Source organism: Mustelus asterias, chromosome 15 (assembly GCF_964213995.1).
Source record: "Mustelus asterias chromosome 15, sMusAst1.hap1.1, whole genome shotgun sequence".
NCBI classification, from domain to species: domain Eukaryota; kingdom Metazoa; phylum Chordata; class Chondrichthyes; order Carcharhiniformes; family Triakidae; genus Mustelus; species Mustelus asterias.
The window spans coordinates 89294335-89317184 of record NC_135815.1 but is presented as its reverse complement, the minus strand read 5'-3'; the positions used below and the strand labels follow the sequence as shown (position 1 = coordinate 89317184).

Sequence of the window (22850 nt, the reverse complement as noted above, 5' to 3'; positions counted from 1 at the left end):
AGACAGATGGGCCCACTTGGGTGTCACCCCATCCATTTGCTTACATCCACTCCCTCCAGTGCAATAGTAAAGATTGGCATTACTGTAAACCCCTTACTAACTGAGGATGACTTTACTTGGCTATGTAACCTGTTTCTCAATATTGGTAGATTTATAAATCCTTAACTCTGTCAAACATCATATAACACACTGATGCAGAGAGCACACTCCATAACAGCTCTGACGAAGGGTCATCCAGACTCGAAGCGTTGGCTCTATTCTCTCTCCACAGATACTGTCAGACCTGCTGAGATTTTCCAGCATTTTCTGTTTTTGATGCAGGGATCTTAACTGGCAGTGCAACTCTGGAAGGGCATGCCCTTGTAAAGTCCTGGTGGGATAGATTTAGACGAGAAAAGATGGGAAAAGGGTCAAGTGGAGCATGAACACCAGCATTGAAGTGGTGGGCCAAATGGCCTGTTTCTGTGCCATAAACCCTATGTAATCCTGGCACCTAGAAAGCCCGATGGAAATAACTAGAAAGCCAACTCTGAAGTCCTTGTTATTTATTCCCACCTGAAATCTGAATCTTATTCTAATTAAACTTCAGAGGAAATTATTTGAACCTATGGATTTGTCTAAAACTTTCAGTCTTCTTGACTTTGTTGAGGTGTGAAAAGATAGTGAACTGCATACTTTGGGAGAACAACCATATCTTGCTTGCGGTTAGTTCAGTTTTTAGACCCTGTTCCTCATTTTTGTTTCATCAGTTGTACCCTGAAAAATGAGTGCGCTGACATTTTGGGGGCGATTCTCCCAAAGAAATTCTACATGTCGAATTTGCGTAAAAACTGGAGTTAATCCCACTGGTTTTTTTCAGTGGGACGTTCAAAATGAATCTCCCAAACTCTGTGCACTGTAGAGTGCACTAGTGTGAATCACGCGAAAAATCCGAGTGCAGGAACTATTCCCACTGGAGAGGTAAGCAGCATAGCACTGAGCGGGCTACTGCGCATGCATTGATCTGTAGCGCAGAGATCGGCACGTGCAGTAGCCCCGCACTGCCGGCATCCCAATCCCCTCTATCGCCAGCTCCATTCGTTGGCCTCCCTCCCTCCCTCCCTCTGTCACCACTGAATGCAGAGTGGCAGCAGGACCACCAGCCCCATTAGACCCTGCCCCCTGGGCGTTGGTTTGCCTCTTGAGCAGTGCCAGGGTGCCAGGCTGGCACTGCCAAGCTGGAAATCCTGAGGGGGCACGGGGCACCCTCTTCCCCCGGAGACTTCAGTCCCGTGCCCGCTAATTATATGTAAAGCATATTAAAATTAAGATTTTAAATAAACTGTGCAGCTCCGCGCCAAATTCTGGTGCGGAGCTGATGGCTCCAAAAATCCGGCTGCCAGAGACTCGTGGAGGTTTTGGCGCCCAGCTGGGAGCCCGCTAAACGGCCTCTGCTTGGAAGAATCGCACTCTTTATCTACCATGTTGTTTTTTTTTCTCCTCTATTGAAAGTTTCATGTGTAGCTTACCTTGCAAGAGAGGATCCAAATTTTACCCCATCGGAAACAAACTAAAAAATAGAGTGGTACAATACAATTATTTGTTACACTCTAATGCAGAGGTACCACATGGTCTTACCTTTAGTCACATCTTCAGATCACCTCTTGGACCTGCTTTTAAGGGGAAATTATATGTGAGACATTTGCTGAGAACTTGCACGTGGTATCAAACATGACAATATTTCAGCACTCGGGTACTTTCAAGTTTCACTGCCAATTCCAATTTTTTTGCAAAAATATACTTCATAAAATTTGTAAAAGCACATTCCATAACAGTTCAAATTGGACAATGCAGTTAGTTCAAGTTCTTCCCTTGCTGCATCTGGCACTCTTGAGGTGCTTCACTACAATTACAAGTGATATTTAGAATATACATTTTAGGTCAAATGGACAGCCTAAGGGGATCTATACAGGTTCCAACCCCCCCGTGTATACTGTGGCAAGCAAGCATAAGACTACGGCTTTTCCCCATTGAGTTCCTGTGGCAGCTGCCCCGAGCATTAGTGTGGCTGGCAGCACTTAGTTCTCCGGTGACCAGATGTGTCCTGGCTTTGATGAGACAGTCCCGGTTTTTCACTCAATGTCCCGGTGGCCCGACAGTTTTCTCCAGATTGCTCCCGATCCCCATCCCTTTAACCTGCCCTATATCACGCTCCACTGTCAGCAAGCGTAAAAGAAAACCTTCCAGCACTGCACCCTGGACATCAGGATGCCACCCTCTTGCCAATTGTCAAGCTGATGCTCCAGGGCACTGTTGCATGCGCAGAAAAATAAATTCTCCCTGGCATCGGACTGCTTTTCACCGCCGTGGTTGGTTTGCCCCTCAGTGCTCTGGCCATTCCATCAGAATGCTTCAATTGGCCAATCAGGGATTCTATGGAAGTGCGGGGGGGGTGATTTATGAATGTTACAAGAGTGGCTTGTAGGAGGTCGTGGACATAATTTATCGGAGGTCACGGGAGTAAATTACCCCATGGCGGCTTATAAATTACCCCCATGACTACCAGAGAGCTAGGAGGGAATCAGCCTCTGCGTGAAGACAAAAGATAGACAGCGGTACAAGCAAATTACTGCAGATGCTGGAATCTGAAACAAAAACAGAAAATGCTGGAAAATCTCAGCAGGCCTGACAGCATCTGGGGAGAGAGAATGGAGCCAATGTTTCGAGTGGGGCGGCACGGTAGCACAGTGGTTAGCACTGTTGCTTCACAGCTCCAGGGACCTGGGTTCGATTCCCGGCTTGGGTCACTGTCTGTGTGGAGTTTGCACATTCTCCTCGTGTCTGCGTGGGTTTCCTCCAGGTGCTCCGGTTTCCTCCCACAGTCCAAAGATGTGCGGGTTAGGTCGATTGGCCATGCTAAAATTGCCCCTTAGTGTCCTGAGATGTGTAGGTTAGAGGGATTAGCGGGTAAAATATGTAGGGATATGGGGGTAGGGCCTGGGTGGGATTGTGGTCGGTGCAGACTCGATGGGCCGAATGGCCTCCTTCTGCACTGTAGGGTTTCTATGATTTCTATGAGTCAGGAAAACCTTCGTCAGAGCTCAGGTTGACGGCGGTGTCCGCTAATCGCGAGGTGCACTTGATGAGATAGTTGGAAGGCGTCCAATGGTAAACTGTCATTCCATTTTGGCAGGTGGCAGGAAACTTCTGTTGAGCCCTGGCACATTCTGCTTTCCTGCTTGCGACTCTGGGTGCAAACAAATTCTCCCACATTTGTTTCAGGAATAGAGTATGAAAGTAAGCTAGCGGGGGACATAAAAACTGACTGTAAAAGTTTCTGTAGATAAGTAAAGAGAAAAAGATTGACAAAAACGAGTGTAGGCTTCTTACAATCAGAAACAGGAGAATTCATAACGGGGAATAAAGAAATGGCTGAGGAATTAAATTTGTACTTTGCTTCAGTCTTCACAAAGGAAGACATGAAGTGCTGAGAGAAACATGTTTTAGTGAGGAGCTGAACGAAATCAGCATTAGCAGAGAAATGGTTTTGGGGAAATTGATGGGGTTGAAGGCGGATAAATCCCTATCCTGATAATTTTCATCCCAGAGTATTTAAGGAAGTGGCCCTGGAAATAGTAGATCCTTTAGTGGTTATTTTTCAAAATTCATTGGACTCTGGAATAGTTCCTGCAGATTGACGGGTAGCTAATGTAAGCCCACTATTCAGAAAGGGAGGTAGAGAGAAAACCGGGAACTATAGACCACTGAGCCTAACATCGGTACTGGAAAAGCTGCTAGTGTCTAGTATCAAGGATTTCATCATCAGCATGTGGAAGGCAGTATATAATCCGACAAAGTCAGCATGGATTTACAAAAGAGAAATCATGCTTGACGAATCTATTGGAATTCTTTGAGGATTTAACGAGTACAGTTGACCAAGGAGAATCAGCAGATGTGGTTTATTTAGACTTCCAGAAGGCTTTCGACAAGGCCTCGCATAACAGACTACTATGTAAAGTTAAAGCACATGGGATTGCAAATAATGCCTTGAAATGGACAGAAAGCTGGTTAGCAGAAAGGAAGCAAAGAGATGGCATGAATGGGTCTTTTTCTGATTGGCGGTGACTAGTGGGGTTCCGCAGGGATCTGTGCTCGGACCCCAACTGTTCACATTATATATTAATGATTTGGAAGAGAGAACTGAATGTATTATCTCCAAATTTGCAGATGATACAAAGTTGGGTGGGAGGGTGAGCTGAGAGGAGGATGCAGAGATGCTTCAGCGTGATTTGGACAGGCTGAGTGTGTGGGCATCTGCATGGCAGATGCAGTGTAAGGTGGATAAATGTGAGGTTACCCACTTTGGTAGCAATAATAGGAAGACAGATTATTACTTGAATGGGTGGAAATTGAAAGAGGTGGATTCTCAATGAGACCTTGGAGTCCTCGTGCATCAGTCGCTAAAAGTAAGCACGCAGGTACAGCAGGCAGTAAAGGAGGTAAATGATATGTTGGCCTTCATAGCGAGAGGATTTGAGTATAGGGATCGGGATGTTTTGCTGCAATTGTATAGGGCATTGGTGAGGCCACATCTGGAGTATTGTGTGCAGTTTGGTGTCCTTATCTGAAGAAGGATGCCCTTGCTATAGAAGGAGTACAGCGAGGATTTACCAGGCTGATTCCTGGGATGGCAGGTTCTGTCACATGAGGAGAGACTAAGTCAGTTAGGATTATATTTACTGGAGTTTAGAAGAGTGAGAGGGGATCTCATAGAAGCTTATAAAATTCTAACAGGGTTAGACGAGTTAGATTCAGAAAGAATGTCCCCAGTGGTGGGGGAGTCCAGAACTTGGGGTCATAGTTTGAGGATAAGTTTTAGAACTGAGGTGAGGAGAAATTTCTTGTGAATGTGTGGAATTCACTACCACAGAATGTAGTTGAGGCCAAAACGTTGTGTGATTTCAAGAAGAAATTGGATATAGCTCTTGGGGCCAAAGGGATTAAGGTATATGGGGGACAGGGGGGGCGATCAGGGTATTGAATTCAATGATCAGTGATGATCAAAATGAATGGCGGAGCAGGTTCGACAGGCCAAATGGCCTACTCCTGCTTCTAGTTTCTATGTTTCTATGGTTTGGAGCAAGAGCTGAGTTTACCCAACCTATTCTTTCCCAGTCAGGTATTGGATTAGTTATTTTTGACATCATAGCCCTTTCTTGAGATGAGAATTGGTGAGTGGAACACCACTCTGAACAAAAGTTAATAGTGGTACATGGCTTTAACTTGTTGGTTGATGTATTTGCAGGCCGTAGTACAAGGAATTGTACCCAGTAGATGTCAATTTATTTTAAATTGTATGAGTTGATTATTGTGCCTCAATGAAAGGTAGCGAGGGACTCGGAACAGGACTGAACTTGACGAAATGCAAAAGGACTGACAATATTTTTGTTTGCTCAGATGTCCTATTCCCCATCAAAACATTTGCTGTACTTTAGGTTACCATAAATTCATTTAGACTGATCAAAACACAGACTTAATGGCATTTAATAGCGACAATCTGGCATCATTTGCTATTGATTACAAAATACCATGTAACTCTAAATCTTTGCCGTATGCGATCTGCAGGGCATATCCATGGCTTTGTTGAGGATAATGTGATAAATTCTACAATTAGTCTGAATCTACCAGTAATTCGATTAGAAAATATCAACAGGTGCCTGGTGCATTTTAGATTACCTGTGCAATCATAACGATAATGAGACAGGCAACAATATTATCATCTGGAATCAGTAGCAGCAATGTTTTATTCACATGATAAATTCAGCAGAAGAAGACTGATACTGGAATGTGGCGGGAAAGATGACTGCCCTGAAACATGCAGGTACTTTGAAACTTGCCATTGTGAGTTAGTTGGTAGATTCAGTCCTTGAGGCAACTGTTTGTAGGTTACAAAGTGGCCCATTAAGGACCAAAGTGGCAATCTGTGTAGAGCCAAAAGATGTAGGTGAGTATTAAATGAGTATTTTACATGTGTGTTCACTAGGGAGAAGGACTTTTAAAACAAATCTATTTCAAGAGAGGCAGAACTGAAAAGTAGGGTAGTAATTAACCTTGGTTCGATAACACTTGGAGTCCAATTCCAGTGGGCATATTTTGAAAGGATATAGAGACACTGGAGAGGGTGAGGGAAAGAAAATTCAAGAATAATACCAGGAATGTGTGGGAATGCATATTAGAGAAGGATTGATCAGTTTCCCTTTGGGAAAAAGAGGTGGACGGGATACCAAGTGAAGGCATTTCAAATGATGAAATTGAATGGATACAGAGAATATGTTTCCTCTCGTGGGCAAGAGTAAAACCAGAGGCCATCAAAGCAAAATGGTCACCAAGAAATCCAATAGGGAATTCAGAAAAAACTTCTTTACCCAAAAAGTAGTAAGAATGAGGAGCTCTGGGAGTGGTTGAAGCCAATATGATAGGTGTATTTATAAGGGGAAGTAGACAAGCACAAGAAGTTGGAAATAATCACTGGCAGAGACTGGTCGAGTGAAATGGCCTGTTTCTGTGCCATATATCAAAATGTAGTCCTATATAATCAATATATGCATATATATGAAATGTGCATGCATGTATATTAGCGCCATGAGGAATAAGATGCTGCACATGGGGATTCGAGTAGCAAGCTGGAACAGATAAGAATTTGGTTGACGGTTTAAAGTAACTGAACCTGTTGTTAAGAATTACATCAGGGTGGTGATAATCCTAATTTGGATGTCCCAGGTATTGACGTTGAAGCCCCTACTATGGACGGGATCTTTGGGCCCCAACAGTGGTGGTCATCATTGCGGGCAGGTCAGGAAAATTTGGAGAGAAGCCAAAATTCAAACGCTCTCCAAATTTTCTGGTCCTACATGCGACAGTGTGGGTGCAGAAAATCCTAACCTATATCAAATTTCCACCAAGAATTAAAACTGGATAATTGTGCTGAAACTAAACTGGGAAGCAAAGTTGATTCTGAGAATGTTGCTCGTGAAACAAAGTAAAATTGGACAGAACAGTGTCTCATAAAATTAATTGGGGATATGTTTGAAGAACTTTACATCAGAAGAAAAAAAAATGGATGTTGTCTATGAATGATATTGAAAAGGCTAAGGATGAAGCTAGAAAGAGGAATGAGTCAAAGTTGTCTCGAGACTCGAGATTTCCAATTAATGCAGAATATCAATCAATAAAGCAAGTCGAATGATGTAGTCAAAAAACAAAACAGTGCAAGTGGAGGAAGTCAATCCCATATACTGTAGTGTACCATAGTCAGATGACATCTTAGGCTTAGTCACAGATGCATGGGGGATATTCGAGCTCTGCAGCAGATTCAACGAAAGAACCACAAAGCCAACCGCATGGAAAAGACTATTGGAGATAGTAAAAAAAAAAGCTGGAATTACTTAAGGAACTTAACTAAGGATGCTGCATTGGGGATTGTAGTTAGAATCTTAGAGCAAACGAACTGACAATCTGGTCATGAACTCGATCTAAATTCTCCAGCAGCCATGGTGGGATTTGAACAGTAGTTGTCTAATCATTAGTCGGGTCTTGTAACATGACCAATGTTTTGTGGAATTAATCTATTCCGATTTAATACCCTACCTGTGGTAATGCTGAGTCATACAATCTAGAACAGTCTTCATCGAAGTATTTTGATGAAAAGTGATGATTGATGTGAAAAGTTGGCCACGATTCTCCCAAAAGTGCTAAATTGGCGGGAAAACTGTTCTGGATCCCGACTGTTTTCTCAGTTCAGCTTCTCATCTGAATATCCGCACTCTGTGCACTGCAGAGGTCCCAATCGTGAATCTCATTAAAAACCCAGAGGGGCGGGGCCTATTCACACCAGAGTCTGACAGTTCTGGAACTCTGCGCATGCGCAGTGGTCCCGATCTGTCAGACTCCCGTTTGCTGGCCAGCTCGATTGCTGGCCAGCCGGGGACCTCCGCAGTGCTTCCCCTCACCCTCCCTCGACGGCCCGATGGTGGCCCCCACAACAATTCCCGGGCCAGCCCCAAACCCCCCTGCCCCGGAGCGCCCCGATGTCCAGCCCACCCCCAGCAGTAGCGATGCCCCCACCTCCGCCCAGCCCTCCCCAATCACTGCCCTCCCTCCATCCCAGACCGATCCCCATACAGAGTGGCAGCGGGCTCTGCCCACAATAGGCCCCGCCCCCTTGGCACTGCTCCATGCCTGATGGGCAGTGCTAAGGTGCCCCCTGGGCATGAGCACTTTGCCCCTTGGGCAGTGCCAGAGGCACAGGTCGGCACTGCCAGGGTGCCCAGGAGGCACCACACCCCCCCCCCCCCAACCACGTAACCCCCTGGGGGGCCCTGATTGCTCCCCCATCATTCCAGCGGGGTCTCCCACTAGTTACCTGAATGTGGAGAGCTACTCAACCCCGCCGGGGTGGGAGATTCAATCAGGACCTGTAAGTTCCCAATAATTACATTTAAAAGACATTTAAAACGTATTAAAAACAAATTCACATTACTTACCTGCCTTCCCGCCAGTTTCCAGCGTGGTCTGACTGGCGACTGTTCACCGTCTCTGGGAGATGCTCATGCGCAAATCCCGGAACAAGGCCGGCGACGCGCATTCCCACCCCGACCAGCCAGAAAAGTTGCGGGTCGGGCTGGGAGAATCGCGGCCGTTAACTCTCTTTCTTCTTCCGTAGATAATGTCTGACCTGCTGAGTAGTTCCAGCATCATGTTTTCATTCCAGATTTCCAGCATCTGCATTACTTAACCTTTTGTATGGAGAAGGAAAATCATACAGGTTTTCTCTCCTGATTGCCGTCCTGAATTAGAGAACAGGTCGGAGGTTATTATTGAAACTAGAAGCAGGAGGAGGCCATTCGGCCCTTCGAGCCTGCTCTGCCATTCATTATGATCATGGCTGATCATCAAATTCAATATCTTTGATCCCTTTAGCCCCAAGAGCTGTATCTAATTTTTTCTTGAAATCACACAACATTTTGGCTTCAGCTACTTTCTGTGGTAGTGAATTCCACACATTCACCACTCTCTGAGTGAAGAAATTTCTCCTCCCCTTCTAAAACTTTCTAAAAGTTTACCCCTTATCCTGAAACTATGACTCCCCCTCCCCGCCAGTTCTGGACTCCCCTACCATTGGGAACATTCTTTCTGAATCTATCCTATCTAACCCTGTTATGTGATGGAAGGATCCAGCTCACAGATGATCATTTGAGTTGGTTACCAAATGGCTGCCAGGAAAGTAAGCTCGGGAATAATCAGAACCATCAGAAGAGGAGTTGGTAAAATGTGGGGGAAATTATCCTGACATGATCTTCTGGGAGTTTGGGAGTTACTGTCATAGAAACATACAAGAGAGGAGCAGGAGGAGGCTATTTGTCCCTTCGAGCCTGCTCTGCCATTCATCACGATCATGGCTCATCGTCCAACTCAATGGCCTAATCCTGCTTTCTCTCAATAACCTTTGATCCCATTCGCCCCAGGTGCTATATCCAGCCGTCTCTTGAATACGTTCAATGTTTTGGCATCAACTACTTCCTGTGGTAATGAATTCCAAAGGCTCACCACTCTTTGGGTGAAGAAATGTCTCCTCATCTCTGTCCTAAACGAATTCCAAGCCTAAATCCCATCATCATAACTGGTACAAAGTTACAAATTATTTGCAGCACAAAAGCAAGGTATTCGGCATAAGCTGGTATTCATGCTTGACGCAGGTCTGATGCTTAAAAAACAGAGTAGAGCTTGTTGCCCACATTTTAAAAATGAAGTAAGAAAATGCATTTTCATATTGACAGCTGCTTAGTAACTGCAGAACTCGGTCACATAGACCTTTGGGTACAAATACCTGTTAGGAGCTTAATTACTAAGCGACACTATTCAAACACTAAGCTGCAGGTATTTTTAAGAACCATTAGAGTAGATTATTAGTGATCCTCTATAATGCTCTTGTACTTTTTATAAAGTAACATATAATTACATCTAATTACATAATGATATATTCACTCTAATTTGTATAATTCACTATATTATCCCCAATACTACTGTGGGTGTACATTCCAAATTTCATAAAGGGAAGCCATTTGATTTGTTGCAAAAAGAATGCTTTCATTGATGTAATTTGCATATGCAAGGTCGGTCTACAAATCACTAATCAATAGTGTTATTCCTAGTAGTGTGATTTCTAAAGACAAAACTGGAGGGGGTGATATGTCATGAAATATCTTTTAAATGTAATCTCTGTATGGCTAAGAACTCAATCTATGCGCAATATATTATGCGAAAGATCATCGTGGACCTTTGTTGGCTAGATGGGGACTGGTGTCTCCCACTTATCGCATTGTCTCTTTTACCTCTGTGATTTTGGTTCAAATCCAAGGCAAACTGAGGTGCTAAAAGCCTCTCTCTAGTTCAATTAGTAAATACATTTTGGCACTCTTAATTAATTGCGGTCATAGTATATGGTATTAGACTGACTGGCAGTCAAGTAGAAGTGAAGAAGTTAACACAGATGAACATGGGGCTATCTTTCTGAGGTTGGAGTGAGCTTTGTGCATTTGGCAGCATTTTATATTAGGAGGTTTGATCCTGACGGCCTCCAAAATAGGAATAGTGTTCCATTCCTCAGCATTCATTTCCTTCGTCTTGACAGGCATTGAAATAAATTGCTGTAAAGCGCAATGGAGGGAAGAAACATTCACGGAAAATTTAACATAATTTGAATTTGTAAATGAGGTATGATTAGTATGGAGACATTTTGTTCAGTGGGATGACAAATCAGGCAACGCAGTGGTTAGCACTGCTGCCTCACAGTGCCAGGGACCCGGGTTCGATTCCCGATTTCGGTCATTGTCTGCGGAGTCTGCATGTTCTTGCCGTGTCTACATGGGTTTCCTCCGGGTGCTCCGGTTTCCTCCCACAGTCCATTGGCCATGCTAAATTCTCCCTCAGTTTGATTTGATTTAATTTATTATGGTCACACGTATTAGTATACAGTGAAACGTATTGTTTCTTGCGCGCTATACAGACACCGCATACCATTCATAGAGAAGGAAAGGAGAGAGTGCAGAATGTGGTGTTACAGTCATAGCTGAGGTGTAGGGAAAAATCAACTTGGTACGAGGTAGGTCCATTCAAAAGTCTGATGGCAGCAGGGAAGAAGCTGTTCTTGAGTCTTTAGTGTACCCGAACAGGCACCGGAGTGTGGCGACTAGGGGATTTTCACAGTAACTTCATTGCAGTGTTAATGTAAGCTTACTGGTGACAATAATAAATAAACTTTACAAGCTGCAATTTTCGTAAAGAAAGGATCCTTTGCTTATGTGGTGCAGGTGTTTGTGAATTTTGAGTATTGTATATGAATATTCCTTTCCCCACAAGTTGCACAACCCCTGCAGACAGCCCCACAGTCGGGCAGTTTGTCTCCAGAGCTCCAGTGTCACTATTCAGTTGGCTAGTGAGAGGCATGTGCTAGTCTAAAGATGGCTCTCGTGCTTCCTGATAGGACGACTTGAACCATTTCAAGCTGTTGTCTTCAGACAAACGTGGAAGTCAATTTAACTAGAGAAAACACCCCAGAGTAGCAATCACGTGTCTGATCAAATAATCAGCTTTGTTTAATAATCTTCAGGTTGTCAACTGGGTACTCCAAATATTTGCTCACTTTGCTTAAAGTTAGTTGCAGAATGTAGCCCACATTAGCTCAGATAAAATCTTTTGCCCCTTTTACAGTTTAGGTGATTATGGAAACTGCATTTTTAAAAAATAAATTTGCAGCTTCCAGGAAAAAGTGTTGGTTCAAGAGGAACTGATTTCAAAATTGGTTTAGACTGCTTCATCACTGTGCTCTTCATCCTTAAATCTGGTACAGTAGAGAAAATTAACAGTCTCGGGTGTTAAATTCCTATTCAAGAGGTCATGCAGAACACGTTGAAGATTTTCCAATGAAAGCAAATTAAGTTAAGTGGGACAAATAAATGTCAATTTGCAGCAGCATTTCTTTATAGAAAGCAACTGGCCTCCAGAGTGCAATGTGTTGAGAGAGGATTGTGATTTTTTTTTTGGTCCTGTAACCTGAATACCTTCTATTTATGTCTAATGTTGCTAAGGCAATGAAAGAAAATTGAAGCGTTGTTTTTGTACAGCGTGTTCCTCCTTTGACATTGCAGTATATGATTTGCAGTATGCGAAAAGACCCGACGTCTTTAAGTAGAGGACCTGAAAAGTCTCGGATCACGAAATTGTCATTTTATGCACAACCTGTGCTGTGACTTGTCTTGTGGAGAAGCTGATTCTGTCATATTGGTGCGCATCTGTTCAATGTAAGGTAACCCTGCCGCTCAAAGAGATCGACATGCCCTGACCCATTTAACTGTCGCAGTCAATTTAAAAGACTATTCATCCCAGGACCACTTCATATTGCTATCTATTATTGAACAGATAGTCATGTTTTAAGTTACCTTTAGAACCCTTTACCACAGTTAGGAGTCAGATTGCAACATTTTTTAAAAAAAATCTGTAGCCCAAAACTTCCAATCAGGGTCCCAAATCATTGCGCCCGGCACCAATCAGACAGAAAACTGCGCTTAGCTGCACATGTTTAAAAGACTCTGATTTCCGAGGCAGTAGCCAGAAAAATTCACTCTGCGCTGAAACAAGCGCAGAGAGCAGCGAAGAGACTCCACGCAGGATACAGGCCACCCTTTTAGGGCACTTAGCTACCGTTAGGTAAATTAAAATGTCCAGTGTGAATGTTAGTGAACAATTGATGGATGGATGAATGAATAGGTGAGTAAATGGGTAGGATGGATGAGGTAAGTGGTAACTGGGTACAGTGGTTGTGCATTAGGTGGGTACCATCGTTGGGCGGCAGATGGCTGAGGTGGCATGTGGGTAGGGTTGTAGGGTGGCACATGGGTAGATAGCAGGTGGGTGAATGGGTCAGGAGGGGTTGCCAAATCGGGCTGGTCAGCTCCAGGGGGTAGTTGGGCAGTCGGGATTCGGCCGATGAGATCAGGAGGAGAGATTGTCGGGGTTGTCGTGGGAATAGGGGATGGTATGTTCATATGATTGGAGGTTCAGTTCTGCAGTTACCCAGGAGTTACACTCGGAATTTTGTGTCTAACATTTCCTGGGTAACTGTCCAAAGTCTCTGACTCTGATTATTTGGAGGGTCCTGGGAAAAAGGGGAATTGCCCATCAGAAGTTCAGTCAACAGGGGCAATTCCTATGGAGTCAGCCCAACAGGACTTCCAAGGAGTCCTGATGTACATCTTGGGTATTCACTGTGATTACATGGGCAAATGTGACAACCATTTTGCACATTTTTAAAAATTCATTTGTGGGACATGGGCTTTGCTGGCTGGCCAGCATTTATTGCCCATCCCTAGTTGCCCTTGGAGGGCAGTTGAGAGTCAACCACATTGCTGTGGGTTTGAAGTCACATGTGGACCAGACCAGGTAAGGACGGCAGATTTCCTTCCCTAAAGGACATTAGTGAACCAGATGCGTTTTTCTGACAATCGACAATGGTTTCATGGTCATCAGTAGATTCTTAATTCCAGATATTTTTTATTGAATTCAAATTCCACCATCTGCTGTGGCAGGATTCGAACCCGGGTCCCCAGAACATTAGCTGAGTTTTTGAATTAATAGTCTAGCAATAATACCACAAGGCCATCACCTCCCTTCTACATGGCAAGATCTGACAACAATGAGATAAAAGACTAATGAGTTTTAATGATGTTGGTAGAAGAAAGTTGTTGTTAAGGAGAACTTCCATGCTTTATCTCAAAGCGCCATGGGATCATTTGTCAACTTGAACAAACAGGTGCTGCCTTGGTTTAGATCTCTCCAGAAAGATGAAACCTCCAGTAATGCAGCACTCCCTCACTCATGTACCGAGTGCCAGCTTCGATTATGTGCTGAAATTCTGCTGTGGGGCTTGAAATTGACAGATTTCCAAAGGAGTCATTAGTGCTCTCTCTAAGCCATTTAACCGCTGAGCTACTTAAGAGTAGTTCCAAATTTGTTCTGAATTATTTTTCCCCCATTATTATCTGCAATCTACCACTGTGAGCAATGGATTACGGAATGCACAGTGTCCTCCACTTAACTGGATGAGTTTTATGGTTAAGTCAAACAAAACAGCAACGTTTTCTTGCTTTGCCAGGATGAATGTCTCATACTTCAAGTTTTCACACTTGAACTTTTGTTCTTTTCAACCTCAGGTCTCAATACTTGGAAACACATTACTCAGTATATGAGACACTACTACTTCCAGCAACTTGGCAAAATATTTGCACTTCTAATAATTTACTGTTTTTTTTTCTTAGGTTAAAAACAACAGCCTTGATTTATCTGTGAAAAGTACATTTGAAAATATTCTTCTCGGTTAACCATGATCAGACTGTTTTATCAGGTCTGATCACCGTGTAGCAATGCAATTGGCAAAACACCTGTTTGGTCATTTTAACCAATGGGAAGTTGATAGGAAAGAACCAGTCAGTTATTTTAGAACCTGCCTGACTCCGCTCCCATTAACTTCAGTTTCCAGCCAGCCAGGTAGGTTGGGTCAAAATGTCCCCCATTGGAGTAGGTCCTTGCCCACTCTACGATACAAAATCTTAATGCCCGTTGCTTCTGTTTAATGTTTTAAAACGTTCTGTTTTTAACATCTCAACCTTAATACCATCAAAATATAACTTCTTCTGCAAAACAGGACATGCCGGTTTATCCATCATTTATTTTGCATTACTACATGTGTGGGTGGAGGGAAAAATACTCTGTTTGTAAACTATCTGTAAACTGTGGGTTTCCTCTGGGTGCTCCAGTTTCCTTCCACAGTCTGAAAGACGTGCTGGTTAGGTGCATTGGCCATGATAAATTCTCCCTCAGTGTACCCGAACAGGTGCCGGAGTGTGGCAGCTAGGGTTTTTTCACAGTAACTTCATTGCAGTGTTAATGTAAACCTACTTGTGACACTAATAAATAAACTTATAAACTATCTAAAGTGACACAGTGATGACTCAGAACTTGATTTAAAGTATTCCTCATTCTGAAACATTTCACATAGCTGTGTTAAAATTACTGTTAACAGCAGGTTTTAAGCATTCCTCCTCTTGGGAATGGGAGCTCTGACTTCACCCAGCTCACACAGGTAGAATCCTGGCTCCTGTTAGCTCTTCATGGAACAGTTTTGAGCTAGTCATGGAAAAGTCTTCAGCCCAGACTGCAGCTGGAGAATAATGATGCAACGCCTCCCCTGTGAATGCCTAAGGAGAGATATTTTCTAAGATTCTGCTGCACTTATTTTCTTCCATCCTCCAGCTCACTTCCAGTTGCTTTTTTTTTTGGTAACTGCTTGTGGAAACCTTCCGCAGATAATTGCTTCATTTGTTCTGTAACATTTAGGGTGAAACTGTAGGATTGTTGAAATGAAGTTTTAAGTGGTTTATTCAGGTTTAAAGTATTCTTCATTTGTAACCTTACTGAGAAGAGAAAGCTACTGATGTATAAAGAAATCTATTCACTCAGTCCAGACTCAGAGTGGCAGACAGTAACATATCTCATTTTGATTCCTAGGCAGTACCACTGGGGTTGCAATTCATTAATTGTTGTCTCCCTTTAACACCATCTTTACACAAGAAAATCCTACTTGCTATGAAAATTCTGAAGTGCACTTTTCCCACATCTGTTTCTAGAAACTGATGAGAATGTAATTGTTTTCTGTCTTATGTGTTTGATATTTAATATAGATATAAAAGGTATTTCTTGTATTCATTCTTTCTCTCTCCCGTTTTTTTTCTGGAAATGGTGACTCATGCTGATCCAAATAGTCTTTCGTCATATAAAAAATCTGGACATTGTTTATTGATAGGCTGGTGAACCATAAAGAGGCATCACAGCTGAGCCCAAATGTGCCCTCACCTGACACCCACATGAGCCCTTCCAGCAGAGTTGCTGGGCAGCGATCAGGAGTCAAATCTCCTGCTTCGCATGCTCAGCATTAGTGATTCAAATTGGCCACTTCAGCACAGACCACTGTCAAAGCAGAAACCTGCACGTCCTGTACAGCTCAATATCACACCAACTGGTGCATCTCTGCACTACACTATCAGACAAGCTGCAGCTCATTTTACGATGTCATCTTTGTATTTCCTTTTTTCAGTCGACTTAAAAAGTAAATTTTAACCTAATTTTGAATTTACTTCCAGATGATGCAATTAGCCAAGCTTTCTTGAACGCAATGCAAGTTTGACAATCACAAGCGTGCTATAATCAAGTCAATCTTGTGGACTGTGCTGCATGAAAGAGCAATGGGATAGTGGCATCTGTCTCCTGTCCAATAACCGTTGCGAAGAGTAAATATAACATGACATGGTGGCACAGTGGTTAGCACTGCTGCCTCACAGCGCCAGGGACCCGGGTTCGATTCCTGGCTTGGGCCACTGTCTGTGTGGAGTTTGCACGTTCTCCCCGTGTCTGCGTGGGTTTCCGCCGGGTGCTCCGGTTTCCTCGCACAGTCCAAAGATGTGCAGGCTAGGTGGATTGGACATGCTGAAATGCCCCTTAGCGTCAGGGGACCAGCTAGGGTAAATATGTGGGGATAGGGCCTGGGTGAGATTGTGGTCGGTGCGGACTCGATGGGCCGAATGGCTTCCTTCTGTACTTCTATGATTCAGGCCACTAGCATATGTTTTATAGCATGTTTTATATTGTCATTTATAAACAGGATTGCTGTAGTTTATATGGAACAGTTGAAATTGCTACATAGATTCTCCCTGACCTGAAGTCAATGGTGATCGAAAAAATCCACTTCCATCCAATCTAGTATCCACCTTGGGAAACCAGTATAATGGGGCATTAGTGTGCAAGTGTATTGCCTTGTATTGAAATTTCCAGTATACTAAACAATTGTTGAGTTCCACTTTGATTAATGGTAGTGAAATTGTCTGTAATCGCTCATATGGTTATTATTGCGTCACCTGAGTCTCGACAGGCTGCACAGACTAGCGGTGCGTTTTGCACTCACCTACAGCCTAGCCCCAATTCCCAGGCTTCACATAGTACAGTGATATTGTAGGCTCTCTAGCACATTAATCACAGCAGTGATCTAGAAAGATAGCATCCACTGGGCTGGGATGTAACGAGAGAAAGAACTTGTCTCTATACATAGCACCTTTCACAGTCTCAGACACCCCAAAGTGTTTGATTGGAATATTTCTGATGTGTTGTCATTGTTGTAATGTATTGAAACGCATCAATCAATTTTCTCGCCGTGAAGTCCCTCAAGCAACCAAAATCAATAACTGGACAATCTATTTTTAATAGTTGAAGGATAGGTTTTGGCCCTGACACTGTGGGAACTCCCTTGCATTTCTTAAAATAGTACTGAGGTAGCAAAGAGGATCTCAGTTTAGCATGTCATCTGAAACATCGGTGCTTCTTGTTCCACATCCAGCATTATTTTCATTATTAAATCAACATTTTAGTCTTTGAGCAATGAGCTGCAAAATAATTAAAGTTTCTTTCTAATAATCTCAGATGAAAGCTAGTATGTTTTGTTTAAGATGGGTCTGGTATTAGCTAGTTTCAACGTGTAGCTTTCTTCAAACCATGCCTGATGAAAATCTGCAGATGATTCATGCTCATCATAAAAAAACTCTACACCTTCTAAGTAAATGTTGCAATGATTTTATTACAAAATAAGTTGACTGAGTTGCCTATGAGAAAATTGGCCATCATGACTGAGCAGCAAAGTGTTATACATTGCTGAAGGGTTAATCATAAACCACTGAACCCCAGAGTTCGTTATTTTTCATTACGTCTTAACCAAGACAGCAGCTTGTTCAGGTTTTGTTTTTACAATTATTTGTGGTTCATCCATAATGCATGTACGAAAGCTGTAGCTCGGATAAAACAAAGCCATCCCCATTTCAAATGTCCTGGTGTCGCCGATGTGTTCCACCTAAAGCAGATGATTCAGAATTATACTTTATGTAACGTACAGGAGAAAGAGCGAAGATAAAACAGCCCTCTGTTGCTGATTAAAATGCCTAATTACCATTGTTGTTATGAAGTTTTAACAGTGAACAGTAGAAATCATTCTCCTCTGGCATTACAAAAGCCCTCTTCACAATTGCTCAGATTGGAGTGTGCTGAAATTGCACAGCAGTGCACCACGTCTATTCCCAAGAGGGAAGATGGCTTACAACTGACAAGTATTATTAATTATCACTTTCTTTTCATAACACAGCACCCTGTTTAATTGTTTACCTGGAAGTCGCCTGTGTTATTTTCATGTGTTTTCAATGTGACAGTTTTTTTTACACCAGCATCTGAAATATCTTTCTGCAGCAAGATCAAAATGTAACCTGATCTCAAAATTTGGGGACAGTTTTCATTTTGAAAGTTCAGACCCATGTTTTTAGATATGTAGTTCTGCATATCTTGATATGTGTTGCCCAAGTTTGGAGAACTTGCAAATTATATACAGTTGTGGTTCATTATAGCAATTATTTAGATTTTTAATCATCCTTTTCAGAAAATATCTAATAGGAAACTAATTTGACCAAGACAATGAGCCAAGCCAACCCTCTAAGAGTTGATCCCACCAGTTTATATACGACTTGTACAATAAATAATTTTACATTGATGTGCTTTGTTCTGAGTTAATCTTGTGTAAAAGGAATAGCATCTCATGATTGAGTGTGTGTGGTAGGAATTTTAAAATCCAAATTATTTTGCTACATCCCCAATTTAAAAAACACTCTTTCCTGTCTTGTATTTCAGCTTTGATTGTGAGTTTATGTGAAAGTATACATTAGCGATTTAATTATTGGTGAAAATTGTTGCCAGACATTAACGTAATTCTTCAATTTCACAAAGCAGCAGTTAAATCAAATGTTTGCCCCTAGACTAAGTCTAATTCCTCCAAAATTATTCATACTGATTTTAATCAGAACCGGTATGTTTGTATTCACCTCATTTTATGTTTTGTCTCTTTTTTTCTCTTTCTCTTCAGATTTAAATATTTAAAGGTCTGATTACAGTTATTGTTAAAGGTAAGGCTGTCACCACCACATTGGTCACAAAGACTACGCCTCACCACTCTGTTCGCTGCACTTTACTAATAAGCTTGTCCTTTATGCTGCTAGCAAAAGTAGCTTCGCTATTCCTTATCGCAGCTCCTAATTAGAAATGATGCGCTTTGGAACAAGTGGTGCTGGGAATTAACACCTGACTAGGTAGCTGCACTAACAATACTGCTGTACGAATGGTACTTCCCTGTTTCTGCATGTCTGAGCTTTAACTGAAAGCTAATACTTTTGCCTGTGTGCCTTGAGGCTGAATCTGACACTAACACCTGCCATATTGGAGAATGTCTTTGTCACTCATGCTTTTGTTCGAATTGCTTCAGGGGAGCCAATGAGAGTTAAGTCCATTTATGTTTTGTTTTTTAAGCACCACGCAATTGGATTTTGAAACTGGATAGATAAGAAGTGGCACGTGCTGAGCCGGTCTTTTGAGCCAGCTTGGCTTAATAAGTAGTTTCAGGAGGGCAGATTGCTGAGCCTGGCTTTTTGAATGGAACAGCTGGGGGAGGAAGGAAACACAAAAGACAAGTAGACAGAGTGGCGTAAACCTGGAGAATTGTGGGTGGAGCGTTGGACACAGGGAGCAGGCCGACCACACGCCAGGTGTGACCTTTTCTAGCTCGTTGGTTCTGCTTGTTTGTCTGGGCAATTTAAAACTCACTGATAGAAATGAGGAATGTGACAGTCTGCATGCTGCAGCCAGAAGTAGGAGGAGCCTGGCTGAAGCTGATGGACTACTTTGATTAACCCTCTAAGGACTGCATTAGCATATTAGCACCTTATCTAAGAGCATGACAGGTGTAGGAGTTTTCAAGGATGGTAATGTGTTTCATGCTACATTGACATTTTTTTGTAATATTCATCATCATGCTTAATTTAGTAGCTGAAACCATATAGCAGATGTCGCCTGGTGAAGAAGAAAGACTCCGAGCAACAAAGGCAACGAGTAGACAGTTTGTAGGAAATCTAAAGCATTATTTGGAATAAGAATTGCTAACAACCGTGCTCATGTCATTATAAAGCTTGGGTGGTTCAGTGATCAGTGCAGTAAATTCCACTTAATCAGACTGGGCAAAAAGAGAGCTGCAGCTGTTAAGTACTGCTTGGCGCCAGCAACACTTTTTGACTCTATTCACATAAGGATCTTCTTATAAATGTTAAGTTTTATCAAATATATCTTTTGGTAATGTGCCATTTTGTACCCATTGATATTGAGCATTCATATTCACTGTTACAATTGTTCTTGTGAAAGCCATTTTGAAATTCAGAGGTCCTAATTGGTTTGCGGAGATAATGGAACAGATTATACTTTGTCGGTGCCAGGCCCTTTCACCTGAAAAGAGTACCAGAATAACGGGGAATTCCTTGTCCAAACAGCGGTTCCTCGGCTGATATTTTATAAGACAGAAATGACAAAAGGCGATACTTGACACAAGGCCTCATTGTATTTCGAGTTGTAAGCTAATTTTAAAAAGTCTTAACGAGCCATCAATGTGCCACATAGACGCAACTCATAAGGCTAATCCATAGACAGCTGAATTTCCAATGGCTCTATGAGGAGGAGACGAGCAGAGATCCTGCAGAGGGGAGGGAAGAGCTGTTTTTTTATATCTGATTACACAGTGGCTACAAGAGTATGTCAGAGGCTCGGAATATTGCGGCGAGTAACTCACCTCCTGACTCCCCAAAGCCTATCCACCATCTACAAGGCACAAGTTAGGAGTGTGATGGAATACACCCAATTTGCTTGGATCTTTGCAACTCCACCAACACTCAAGAAGCTTGAAACCATCCAGGACAAAGCAGCCCACTTGATTGGCATCACATCCCCAAACATCCACTCCCTCCACCACCGACGCTCAGTAGCAGCAGTGTGTACTATCTACAAGATGCACTGCGGCAATTCACCAAAGATCCTTAGACAGCACCTTCCAAATCCATGACCACTTCTATTAGAAGGACAAAGGCAGCAGATACATGGGAATACCACCACCTGCAAATTTCCCTCCAAGCCACTCGTCATCCTGACTTGGAAATATATTGCCATTCCTTTGCAGTTGCTGGGTCAAAATCTTGGAATTCCCTCCCTAATGGCATTGTGGGTCAACCCACAGCATGTGGACTGCACAAAGTTTCAAGAAGGAAGCTCACCACCATCTTCTCAAGGGCAACTAGGATGGGCAATAAATGTTGGCCAGCCAGCGACACCCATGTGCCACGAATAAATAAAGAAAACTCCTGTAAAGCACCTTGGGATGCTTTGCTCAGTTGAAGGTGCTAGATAATTACATGGTGTTGATTTTGACACTGGGCTGTATTCTTGCCTTGGGGTTTGTCTCCGAGACCCAGCAGATTTTTATCTGCCAAGCCTCAAATGAATGGCGCAGGTCCGTTACTCGTCAATGTGGATGCAAAGGGGCTGCTCCCCAACCAGCAGATGACCATGTGGCCACACGCTGACAAGCAGGGAAGACTACCACAGCCAGGTAAATAACCGAAGGGCAATGTTCCAAGGGGCTTGGGGAGGGAAGGGTTGCTCAGGACAGCGAGGAACGAACCTTTCGTGTTCCTCCTGGCCTCAAAGGAAAATTTTCTTCATTTACCTTGTGGTCTTTCCGGCTTTGCCTGATGGGGTAGCTACAGAAGCTGCTACTTGGTGACAATGTTCTTTGAACCCCATGTACGTCATTGGGATCCCAAGCTGCACTTATTGATGAGGTGCCCACAGTGGGTTTCAACCAGAACTAAAACCGTGGTATTAAAATAGAAGATCAGCGGGAACACCACAGGAAATGGAGTCGCTTCACTTCTACTGCCAGTTCACTCCATTTTCACTACTTTTCCACCAAACTGAGCACTAAATTTCTCCTTCAAAGATACATTTGAGTGCAGCTGCACAACCCAAGAACCAGCTTAAAGGCAGTATTGGAAATAGGTCTGAGAGCTCAGCTTTTCACCTGCGAAAGGTAAATCACCAGGCAGGAACTAAAATGGCAAAGAGAAAGGTGGGATCAGAGGTGCGAGAATTAACATATCCAGAAAACTGACTGAATAAATAAAATGACTAAGAAGCAGGTACATAGAACAATTTCTATTAAATATTTGTTGGCAAAGGACTTTTTAAAAAATGCTCAAAATAATTTTTTAAAGTTTTTTTTAGGGGTAATCTTATATAACAATGAGGGACATAGACAAGGTAGATAGTCAACATCTTTTCCCAAAGGTAGGGGAGTCTAAAACTAGAAGGCATAGGTTTAAGGTGAGAGGGGAGAGATGCAGAAGAATCTGGAGGGGCAATTTTTTCACAGAGGGTGGTGAGTGTCTGGAACAAGGTGTCAGAGTTAGTAGTCGAGGTGGGTGCAATTTTGCCTTTTAAAAAGTGTTTAGACAGTTTCATGGATAAGATGGGTACAGAGGAATATGGGCCAAACATGGGCAATTGGGACGAGCTTAGTGGTTCAAAAGAAAAGGGCGGCATGGACAAGTTGGGCCAAAGGGCCTGTTTCCATGCTGTAAACCTCGAAGTAGTTTTAACTTGTTCAGTGTCTAGCAATATTCTTTGGCACCAGGTGATATTGGTGGTAAAAGTGCTGACTGCTGCTTCACAGATCCAGGGACCTGGGTTCGATTCCCAGCTTGGGTCACTGTCTGTGTGGAGTTTGCACATTCTCCTCGTGTCTGCGTGGGTTTCCTCCGGGTGCTCCGGTTTCCTCCTACAGTCCAAAGATGTGCGGG

The 22850-nt window shown here is 42.9% G+C and overlaps 1 protein-coding gene across 7 annotated transcripts in view; it reads left to right on the top strand.

The window, feature by feature from the left end:
• The window catches only part of ralgapa2 (Ral GTPase activating protein catalytic subunit alpha 2), a 487945-nt gene that overhangs the window by 428359 nt on the left and 36736 nt on the right, over positions 1-22850 (top strand). For all 7 annotated transcript variants that reach the window (XM_078230304.1, XM_078230302.1, XM_078230299.1 and 4 more), the window contains one exon: positions 19043-19082. In XM_078230304.1, coding sequence (XP_078086430.1) covers positions 19043-19056 — 14 coding nt within the window. In that variant the 3' untranslated portion in view covers positions 19057-19082. The remainder of the gene's footprint in view (positions 1-19042; positions 19083-22850) is intronic.